Below are 12,500 nucleotides of genomic sequence, written 5' to 3' on the forward strand. Positions count from 1 at the left end.
AATAACCTGGTTTAGCTTTTCAGTCTTGTAAAATTGAAACATCCTTGATGGACCTTGATGCTTATGGAGATTTAGACCAAAGTGGTATATTTCCATCGCTTTTTATTGACTGCGGATTTCTTGCCTCCTAAGTTGTCTGTAATTTTCCACAAGTTAGCAAAAAGAGGTAGGCTACATTTAGCACTTGTTGGCGAATCGGTAATAGTATTCCAATAGGTAAATGTGTTTGTGTAGCTCTAACTGAAATCTCCTATATCATCTATGGTTATTGAACGTATTTTAGTAGGCCATCTAAATAGGTATGTTGGGGGTAATCAAACCTTTACTGCTTTGAGCTTTGACTTTTACAAAAGCCTTAACAGTTTCTGATACTGTACATAAATCCGTTGATTGTGGTCAGGAAATTTGTATAACTGAGTTTGATTTTAGTGCTGCCTTAGACACTGTTAATTATGGAGCACTTCTTTTTTAAACTCAAACAGTAGGTAGATCTTTTCTTAGCATCATTATTGAATTAAAATCAACTTCGTGGCTAAGTAGTAGGTCACTGTTGTTACAAGTTTCCTGGACCAGGATTCGAATCCCGGCCGGTCAGAAGCTATTGTCTTTGAGTGGGTTCACCTGGGGCTCTGATCCCGAGGTCGATGAGAGAATCCAGACATTAATGCATCAAAATATATGGCTTAGCTAGACATGAAAAACACGTCTAAATGTGTAAAATATATCATTAATCGAATGCCAAGTACAAACATACTAATTAACTACGATGGTGTGGATGGATTCATTTCAATTCTAAGTACAAAAAACCTGAATTCGACGGGTATAAGTACAGAAGAATTGTCATTATCTTTCTTCGTGGCTAAGTGGTAGGTCACTGTTGTCACAAGTTTCCTGGATCAGGGTTCGAATCCAGGCTGGTCAGAAGCTATTGTCTTTCAGTGGTTTCGCCCAGGGCACTGATCCTGAGGTCGGTAAGAGAATCCAGAAATTAATGTATCAAACTATATAGCTTACTTGAATATGAAAAATACGTCTAGATGAGCAAAATTTATCATATATATATATATATATATATATATATATATATATATATATATATATATATATATATATATATATATATATATATATATATGTGCTTGTAATATATGTTCATATATATATATATATATATATATATATATATATATATATATATGTGTGTGTGTGTGTGTGTGTGTGTGTATATATATACATAAACATACAGTATATATGTATATATCGATATTCATGTTGATAGAGGTATGTCTCGACATATTATGTATATATATATATATATATATATATATATATATATATATATATATATATATATATATATATACATATATATATATATATATATATATATATATATATATATATATATATATATATATATGAGTGAGTGTGCTAGAGATTGATGCATATATAAGCTTATAAGCCAGGGGTCGGCAACCTTTTGAACTCAATGTGCCACTTTATAATTAATACCATTTCTTTTTACTACTTTGGGTGCCAGTTGTTACATTTTAGCACTAAATAAAAAAAAATTACAATTACAATTTTACAGTATTTCATGATCATTTTAATCTTAATGTGTTTTCCTGAACATGCATAACATAAATGTAATAATTCTGTTGCATATAGCATTATTTATAACAAAAATCTTATATTTTAAGTTTATACCTCTCCATACCAATGCAATTCTTGACTTTGCTTTCCAAAGGCCAAAACTGAAATTTCAAATGAATATTTGGACACCCTGAGTTGTAATCCTGCTGCGATGGGGCCTGAGGATGTGTTTTATGTAAGAAAATATCTGCTCACACTGATCTGTGAAACTTTATGCTGGTAGCAAAGTAAAAGCTACTTTTTTCTTATAGTTAAATTTATCAAGCTGGCTAGGACCTTAAAATGGAAGCTGCATGATCTTATTTTTACTAGTTTCTAGTATTTCTCGAAGATCTTAAAATTTAGTTGACTACAATGATGAGGCCTGAAAATCAACAGACTACATTTCTAACTGTTCAGTTTCCATCCACTCAAAGAGATTCATATCTAAATTACTCCAATTGATGGTTTCTGGTCTGATTAAAATTGACAACATTGGGCCCATGTATTGGAAATCTTGAAATCTGATTGAGAATTCGGACTCTAATTCTTGTTTGTACACCTGAAGATCAGTATTATTGACAGGATGAATTGCAGATAAGTTCTTTAAGTTTTTTAAATATCGGAAAGAACTAGTCTTGATATCTGTTGAGTAAACTTCAAGCTTTGCAACAATTGCATTCCAAGTAACATACAAATCCATCACTGTTTTTTCTGTACCTTGCAAGAGAAGATTGAGGTCATTCACATGTTTGGTGATGTCTGATAAAAACCAATTTCCCAATCCAATCTCTGTCCTCCAGCTCATGATAGTCTTGGCCTTTTTATAATAAGAAAATTTTGGTTACATTAAAGCATCCCACAAATCTCTCCAATACCTTTACATGGCATATCCACCTAACACTTCACTGCAATGGTATATCTTTGTACACACTGTCCACCTCTTAAAGGAGAACTCGAAACTGTCTGTGCGTAAGAGAAGAGTGTGCAATAAGAAAATTTACTACTTTTGTAACATTTTTTATCACCCCGAGACCAGAGCTCGAGATATTGGGACAAAAAGTTTCTTGGTGAACTGTGCAGTGTAATTTCAGAACGGGATGCCAAATTTTATCCTCATCCATTTTGTAAAGGCCTTATTTTTCCATACATAACAGGATCACCTTCTGTTGTAATTGCTAAGATCTTTCCGATGTCTACCCCTCTGTTATCAAAAGGGCTAGTGAAGCCTTCAGTATGTCTTGTCTCTCGGTGGTACCATACATAGATTTTAGACAGCACAGCTCCTCGTGTACCTCTGTGTCACTATGCCTGGCAAATGCAGCCAAGCAGGGAATATCATTGATATCCACGCTTTCATCCAGGGTCACACTGAGCAGAAGTGTACTTTTCAAAGTAACCGTTTGCTCCTGACTTACAATATTGTCAATTTTGAAAATACACCTCTCTCTTATCCTTAAAAATAACATGTTTGTTTCTCTTAGTCTCAGCTCACACAGTATGACAATTTTGCTGGATAAATTCAAAGTCATTTGTCCATGATTACTGAAATAGTCAGACATCAAGATTAAGTTTTTTTTTTTTTTCTGCAGTAGCCATGGTGACAATTAACTAGAAAGAATATTACGTACTGCGACTAAAGACTCACTGAAACAACAAGGACCACACTCAGTTATCGTAATCAACATATCAAGGAAATATAAAAGGAACCATACTCAAGTACCCAATAAGACCTGATCGGGGAAATTACATGATCCAGGATTATGGCATACAGAATCGTAATTGTGCTGACCAGCATATATGATAGGAAAGGAAATGTAGTGGGATATATATATATATATATATATATATATATATATATATATATATATATATATATATATATATGTATATATTTATATATACATATATGTGTGTGTATATATATATATATATATATATATATATATATATATATATATATATATATATATATATATATGTATATATATGTATGTATATATATATATATATAGATAGATAGATAGATAGATAGATAGATATAGATAGAGATATGATAATTTAGCTCCTAAAATAAATAAAGCATAAAGATACAATTTATGATGCACAATACACATTCTCTCTCTCTCTCTCTCTCTCTCTCTCTCTCTCTCTCTCTCTCTCTCTCTCTCTCTCTCTCTCTCTCTCTCTCTCTCTCTCTCTCTCTCTGTATTTTTTAGATTTCTCCCTTTCTTCTCCACATCAAATGACGTGCCATAGACTAGCACTCCGCGTGCCAAGTCTGGCACGCGTGCCATAAGTTGCCGACCCCTGTTATAGGCTATACACCTAAATATAGGAATATATGTGTATATACTGTATATGTATGTGTATATGAATATGCATACATACATATATATATATATATATATATATATATATATATATATATATATATATATATATATATATATATATATATATATGTGTGTGTGTGTGTGTGTGTGTGTGTGTGTGTGTAGAACAAAAAATATATATATATACATATATGTATATAAATATATATGTTTGTGTTTATATCTAATATCTATATTTATATCGGTTTATGTAGAATTATTTAGATCAATAAATATATATATATATATATATATATATATATATATATATATATATATATATATATATATATATATGTGTGTGTGTGTGTGTGTGTGTGTGTGTGTGTGAGAGAGAGAGAGAGAGAGAGAGAGAGAGAGAGAGAGAGAGAGAGAGAGAGAGAGAGAGAGCATGGTATATGTGTCCACTGTAGAACGAACACTCCTAAATATTGTCTGTGATAGGAAAATATTCAGGGTCTTCTCGTAACAGGCGCAGGACGTCGGAGGCTTAGCAAGGACAACTACTGTAGGTAGGAATCAATTGTTAAAAAATGAGCCTTATAGTTTTAGCCTTTTTCAAGTATAACGTTTGGTAAGAGTGGTTTCTATATAAGTGTTACTAGTGTGAGTTGAACAATTTCATTGACCAGAAAAGAAGTGGATGTCCATCGTATTACAAACTTACACGCAACAGCCAAAGGAGATATTTGAAAAGGATTCCCGGGAGCCCGAGGCGCAAGAAACGTCCTTCACCGGAGTTGCACAAAACAGAATGACGAGCAGATTTCGTAGTGTTTCTCACTATATAAAGGCAGAGGAACTCCTGATCAGCACAGTTGACTCTGCGCCATCACACGATGAAGTCTCCGGTGAGTGAAACTCTCTGTTATTTTCATCTATCTCTTGCTAAGATTATTTCATATATTAATAGTTTAAGGAATGTTTCTCAATTTGAGCTCATAAGAATAGAAGAAGGCTATCACCATTATAATGATTTTTTTTTTCTTTTTGGTATTTTAGCTTTTACACTGCGTACTATACCCTTATTCAAAGGATACAATACGAATGAAAAAAATACTCGATATTTTAAGCAGTAGAAATAATAAAATTTTAATTAGAATTTTGAAAAACTTTCTCACCTCTATAATAGTTAGAAAGTTCTCAAATTTATTAAGGAAACTGTCTTTTGTTGCTCTAAAATTCTTCCTTTTGTGAAATGTTTTTACATCAAAACGGTGCTAGGTACAACTAATATAATGTTTATTGAAAAGAGGGAAGAATTGGCTTACATAAGATTTATATATGTATATATATATATATATATATACATATATATATATATATATATATATATATATATATATATATATATCATAACTCATATTATTCCTAACTAAACTATGAGTATCACTCAAAAACATAAGGAATAAACTAGAATTATATTTTTCTGGTAATTTTTCAGATTGCTATTTCCACCATAGTGGTGGTCCTACTTGGTGTAGCAACAGCTGATCCTAGTGCTGATCCTGAACCCGGCCACTTTGGACATGGTGGATTTGGTGGACATCATGGTGGAATCGGATTCAGTAGAGGATTAGGATATGGAGGATACCGTGGAAAGAGGAGTCCTGTAGCCGAGCCTGAAGCCAATCCCACTGCTCTTGCATCCCCAGAACCAGAAGCTGAGCCAGGCCACTTTGGAGGTTTCCATGGTGGACATTTCGGTGGATTCAGAGGCCATCATGGAGGCAGCTTCCTTGGAGGATTTGGTGGAGGTTATGGAGGATATCGTGGAAAGAGAGAAGCTGAAGCAGAACCTGGTCACTTTGGAGGTATCCATGGTGGACATTTCGGTGGATTCGGTGGCCATCATGGAGGCAGCTTCCTTGGAGGATTTGGAGGAGGTTATGGAGGATATCGTGGAAAGAGAGAAGCTGAAGCAGAACCTGGTCACTTTGGAGGTATCCATGGTGGACATTTCGGTGGATTCAGTGGCCATCATGGAGGCAGCTTCCTTGGAGGATTTGGAGGAGGTTATGGAGGATATCGTGGAAAGAGAGAAGCTGAAGCAGAACCTGGTCACTTTGGAGGTATCCATGGTGGACATTTCGGTGGATTCGGTGGCCATCATGGAGGCAGCTTCCTTGGAGGATTTGGTGGAGGTTATGGAGGATATCGTGGAAAGAGAGAAGCTGAAGCAGAACCTGGTCACTTTGGAGGTATCCATGGTGGATTTTCCGGACATCATGGTTTTGGAAGTTTTGGCAGAGGATATGGCTTCTATGGTTAATCGAGATCTGATCAACTAACTTCACATGTAATAAATTTTTTTGCATAATGCCAAGAGTTTCTATTAGCATCTTGTGTGTTCTGGATATTACCCATGATACCGATATATATATATATATATATATATATATATATATATATATATATATATATATATATATATATATATATATATATATATATATATATATATATATATATATATGTGTGTGTGTCTGTGTGTGTGTGTGTTTGTATATATATATATATATATATATATATATATATATATATATATATATATATATATATATATATATATATATATATATATACCTAAGAAACAATATTATGCAACTGTAAAATTGGTGATTTTTCAAAACGACATTTTGGTTTGAGAACTGAGTCAGAGAGAATGTAGGTAATGTGATTTTCAGTTATAAAATTGCGTTGGAACGTGATGATAATTTAGTTTTCTGTGAAAAGGTAAAAGTAACAAAAGTAGCAAATCTATCCTTAAATCTGTACTTTATGAGATAGACTTAACACTTCACCCTTCACATAAACTAGATTCCTCTGTCATTCACCGTCCAAAGAAAAAAGAATCCGTTTTGGCTGATGATTTCGACAGTGAGTAGAGTAATGAGAGACTCGATCTTGTTCATTCCCTTTTGTCTGAAAATTAAACTACCTGCTTTAGCTTTCCCGTCCTGTAAAATTGAAACACACTTGATGGACCATGATGCTTATGGATATTTAGATCCAAGTGGTATTTCTCCATCGCTTTTTATAGACAGCTGATTTCTTGCCTCCTAAGTTGTCTGTTTTTTTCCAAAAGTGAGCAAAAAGAGGTACATTTAGCACATTTATGTAGATGTGTTTGTGTAGCTCTAAGTGTTAACTCCTATATTATCTGAAGTTATTGAACGTATTTTGGTAGACCATCTAAATAGGTATGTTGGAGGTAATCATCTCTCCCCTACTTTGAAATTTGGCTTTGACAAAGGCCTTAGAGCATGCAATGCCCTTCTCACAGTTTCCGATACAGTACACAAATCCCTAGCTTATGGTCAGGAAGTTCGTATGATTGGCTTTGATTTTAGTGCTGCCTTAGACCCTGTTATATATGAAACACTTGTTTTCAAACTCAAGCAGTAGGTGGATCTTTTCTTAGTATAATTATTGATTTTTTAGGTAATAAATTCTAACCTGTCATCGTTAAGGGGCACGATAGTGATACAAGAATAAGATATCTGGTGTTCCTTACTTTTCATGCTCTATATACACGATACTGTATGTTATTTAGCCTAGAAAACAAGGTCGTTGCATATGCAGATGATTCTACTCTTTTTACATCAATTCCATCTTCTGAATATGTATATATATATATATATATATATATATATATATATATATATATATATATATATATATGTGTGTGTGTGTGTGTGTGTGTGTGTGTGTGTGTGTGTGTGTGTGTGTGTGAGGTACTGCTGAATCCCTTAATAGAAATTTAGCTAGAATTGGTGCAGGATGCAAATTCTGGGACAAGAAGTTGAACACTAACAAAACTGAACGTATGATTGTAAAAAGGTCGAGGACAGTGTCTCCTTAATATCCAGATCTCTACATTGATAATGTTTCTTTAACGCTATGCGACTCCTATAAAATTTTACTTGTGATTCTTGATAGAAAATTTACTTTCAAGAAACACATTCGGTTTGTTTCTTTTTTCAGTTGAACAAAAAAAGGGCTTTTTGATAAAGTCTTTCGAGATTTATTCTGAAGTTTTTTATTCTTTAATTCTGCCTTGTTTCGAGTATTTTTCTCCTATCAGGTCTTCAGCTGCTGAATTTCGTCTTAATTTGCTGGAAAAGAGCTTGCCGTCTAATAAATTTCTTTTTTCTGATCTAGATAATAATCTCTAGCACCGTCGCTGACTTAGTTCTTTATGCATATTTCATAAAAAAATTCATAATTCCTTTGCTTTCATATCTTCCCAGACCTTTACATAGTACAAACTATGCATTTGATTCTAACAGAAGTGGCTTCTCCATCTCAAGGCTAAATACTAGACAGTATTCAAAAAGTTTTATTCCAGTTGTGACCAAGTTGTGGAATGATCTTCCTAAGCGTGCAGTTGAGTAGGTTGAACTCATAAAGTTCAAACATGGATCGAATGTTTCTTTGAAGAACAGGCTGACATAACTTTCTCTTCATAGTTTAAATATGGCAAAACCTTTTCAACGTTGTTGCTGACCTTGAAGCATTTTATATTAATTGTTCATTATTTCTCATATACTTTATTTTTTTCTGTATATCCCTTCTTCATTGGGCTATTATTCCCCGTTGGAGCCCTTAGCCTTATAGCACCCTGCTTTTCTAACACGGGTTGTAACTTAGCTGATAATAATAATAATAATAATAATAATAATAATAATAATAATAATAATAATAATAATAATAATAATAATAATAATAATAATAATAATTGCCTCTGTGTTACAAATTACGGAAGATCTGAATTGATAATTGTCACAAATATGTATTTCGCGTGTCCTTTACTAATTGAGTAATCAGTGTACTTTTCTAAGTTTTCCACTTTTGCTTATTTTGAATTCTACGGTGAACGTTATTCACTCAATTTCAATTCGTATTGAAGATAAGTCGACAGCTTTTACGTTGCTCTCTTTGTTTTTTATGTATCTTGCAATTACTTGCTTCTTCTTCTTTCTTCTTCTTCTTCATTTTAGAATTGCGTGACTTGATTACTCCATGTTCTAGAAAACTGCCAAATATTAAACACTCTGTTATTATCACAGCTTAGACAGCTGTAATTTCTCTGATCACTACAAAAGCAACAATTACAGTTATCCAATGCGAAAACATAGCGAAGATCACCAACATTACCAGATGATTAATTAGAGGTAAGCTATTTCTCTAGTTTTAAACCAAAAATTGAAAGAAGAGATTCTAATGCATTCCAAAGAATAAGAAACAGACTTCTTTTGTGCTATATCAGATATAATCAATTAAGAATTCTCTAAACATAAGGACGAAAGGGAAACATTGAGCCTGACTGATCGAATTAGCGAATTCAGAATCTCTTAGCAAAATTTCATTTAACGCAAGCGATTTAGGAAGATGGCTGAAGATTTTTCAGATAAACGTTTCCTTCTTCAGACGAAATTTCTTTGTATATAAGATAGATAGTTCAAATAGATAAATGATCAACCGTTGGTTTTCGAGGGAATATGTGATAATGAGGTGAGCAGCTATACAAGTGTTTAAAAGTTTGTTAGTATTATTGTTGTTGGATAAATATATATAAAATCATTAAGTCGGGAATAAGGACGAGATGGGCCCGGAGCGTCGGCAAGATTGAGTTTCAGGAGTTTGATTAGAAATCCCTTAATGACCTAAACATCGGGGAGAGGATTCTACGTTAACAGATGGACCTTCTTTATATTATGATTCCTCTTGTATCTACAGTGTACGAATAAGGACTGTCCCAGTCTTCATTGTTTGTTCTTGTAAAAAAGAAAAGGTGCGGATAAGGACTGTCCTTGTCTTCATTATTTGTGCTTATGTGAAAGAAAATGTTTTATTCCATTGACACACTGCAGAGATCTAATGGAAATTGACTGATCCAACAACACTGTTTTGGTTTAATGGATACATATTTGTTTTTACACGACGAATATAAGAATAAATAGAGTGATTATATAAAGGATTGCAAAGTCAAGCCTGTACTAAGGTGCAAGAAAAATATATTTACATACTTAAAAAATACACTTTCCTTCCTAAAAATCTTACATCCACCATCCCGTGGTAAGCAGGGGTCCAACAGATATCTGTGTAACGGAAGAGGTGAGCGATCGTTAGTGAATGTATGAACAATCGGACTTTGATGCGAGTAATAAAAGGCGCTTTTGACATAATATTCTGTCGCGCTTTTGATTTGTCAATCCACGCTTTCATAAAACGCCGCTTGGGAAATCAAAGGCATCACAAATTTGTTCTTTTCCTACCGACCAAAACATTGGTTGATGGCTTCTGTTAGATAAATATATATATATATATATATATATATATATATATATATATATATATATATATATATATATATATATATATATATATATATATACATATATATACACACACACACATATATATATATATATATATATATATATATATATATATATATATACATATATACACATAAATATGTGTGTATATATATATATATATATATATAGAGAGAGAGAGAGAGAGAGAGAGAGAGAGAGAGAGAGAGAGAGAGAGAGAGAGAGCCTTACCTTATTGCCTTATTTTATGTTTGGGTTCCCCCAGGTCCCTCAGTGTGAGGCACCTTGTATATCCACCAGAGAGTTGCTAATGCATCTTCCGATGTATTTTGCATCTTCCAGTCTTGGATGGTCTGGGATGCATCTTAGGTATTTATCGAGCTTATTCTTAAACACATCTACTCTCACTCCTGATATGTTCCTTAGATGAGCTGGCAGCACATTAAATAGTCGCTGCATTATCGATGCTGATGCGTAGTGGATTAATGTCCTGTGCGCCTTCCTTAGTTTACCTGGTATATTTTTTGGCACTATTAATCTACCTCAGCTTGTTCTTTCTGATATTTTTAGCTCCATGATGTTTTCAGTAATTCCTTCTATTTGCTTCCATGCTTGTATTATCATGTAGCGTTCTCTTCTCCTTTCTAGACTGTATAGTTTTAAAAATTGCAGTCTTTCCCAGTAGTCAAGGTCCTTAACTTCTTCTATTCTAGCAGTATAGGACCTTTGTACACTCTCTATTTGCGCAATGTCCTTTTGGTAGTGTGGGTACCATATCACATTGCAGTACTCGAGTGTACTACGTACATAAGTTTTGTAAAACATAATCATGTGTTCAGCTTTTCTTGTTTTAAAGTGTCTGAATAACATTCCCATTTTTGCTTTACCTTTAGCCAACAGTGTTGCTATTTGGTCGTTGCATAACATATTCCTATTTAACATTACACCAAGGTCTTTAATTGCTTCCTTGTTTGTGATTGTCTCGTTATTGGGTCCCTTGTATGCATATACCATTCCTTCTCTGTTTCCATAATTTATTAATTCGAATTTATCGGAGTTAAATACCATCCTATTTATCTCCACCCATTCATATATTTTGTTTAGATCTCTTTGTAGTGAGTTCCTATCTTCATCACAAGTAATTTCTCTGCTTATTCTTGTGTCATCGGCGAAACTTCTCACTACAGAATTTTCAACATCACAGTCTATGTCTGAGATCATAATAACAAACAGCAGTGCAGCTAATACCGTACCTTGTGGCACGCCAGATATTACCTGAGCTTCATCTGATTTCTCGTCATTTGCAACCACTATCTGTTTTCTGTTTTGCAGGAATTCTTTTACCCATTTTCCTATCTTTCCCACAATGTTATGCTTTCTCATTTTTTTCTCTAATATATTATGGTCTACTTTGTCAAAGGCTTTTGCAAAATCTAGATAGATCACATCTGTGTCTTTTTCATTTACTATATTTTTGTATATGTTTTTTCATTTACCATATTTTTGTATATGTTTTCATAGTGTGGGTCTGTGTACTTTTTCCAGGCACAAAACCGTGTTGACCTATATTAAACAAATTATTTTTAACCAAATGATTCATTATTTTCTTTTTTATTACCCTCTCATACACTTTCATAATATGTGATGTTAGACTAACAGGTCGATAATTGCTTGCCTCTAGTCTTGATTCACTTTTGAAGATAGGGGTTATATAAGCTAATCTATGTTTAACATATATCTCGCTCATATCTACACTTTGTCTTAGCAGTATTGCAGGCGGCTTCGCGATAGTGAGAGAGAGAGAGAGAGAGAGAGAGAGAGAGAGAGAGAGAGAGAGAGAGAGAGAAGGTATAATCCTCTTGAATGAAATGAGAGAGAGAGAGAGAGAGAGAGAGAGAGAGAGAGAGAGAGAGAGAGAGAGAGAGGAGGTATAATCCTCTTGAATGAAATGTTTCAATCTGTCGAATTCAGGAGATGGGTTTATTTCAGATGTAAAAATAGATTTCTGAATTCAACAGTAATATGTACGGTGACTTATAATAAACTTATGTCTCTCTTGATAGCTTAGTTGGTAGAGTCTTCGCTGGCATGGTTTCAGTTGAGTGGCATAAGTTCAAATCTCTGCCCGGCCAGAAGCTATTACAATAAA

The 12,500-nt window shown here is 33.5% G+C and overlaps 1 protein-coding gene across 1 annotated transcript; it reads left to right on the forward strand.

Moving 5' to 3' along the window:
* The first annotated feature begins 4,837 nt into the window (after positions 1 to 4,837).
* On the forward strand, positions 4,838 to 7,415 carry LOC137644560 (uncharacterized). Its single transcript, XM_068377520.1, has 4 exons — positions 4,838 to 4,858; positions 5,452 to 6,208; positions 6,744 to 6,887; positions 7,177 to 7,415. The coding sequence occupies exons 1-4, from the start codon at positions 4,847 to 4,849 to the stop codon at positions 7,413 to 7,415; spliced, it is 1,152 nt and encodes a 383-aa protein (XP_068233621.1). The 5' UTR covers positions 4,838 to 4,846.
* Positions 7,416 to 12,500: the final 5,085 nt, after the last annotated feature.

This window comes from Palaemon carinicauda, chromosome 7 (assembly GCF_036898095.1).
Source record: "Palaemon carinicauda isolate YSFRI2023 chromosome 7, ASM3689809v2, whole genome shotgun sequence".
NCBI classification, from domain to species: Eukaryota; Metazoa; Arthropoda; class Malacostraca; order Decapoda; family Palaemonidae; genus Palaemon; species Palaemon carinicauda.

Coding starts and splice junctions, on each gene's coding strand:
- LOC137644560 (XM_068377520.1), top strand. Junction 6,209..6,743: donor AGAACCTGGTCACTTTGGAG/GTATCCATGGTG, acceptor TTCTGTGAAAAG/GTAAAAGTAACAAAAGTAGC. Junction 6,888..7,176: donor TTTGGCTGATGATTTCGACA/GTGAGTAGAGTA, acceptor TATTATCTGAAG/TTATTGAACGTATTTTGGTA.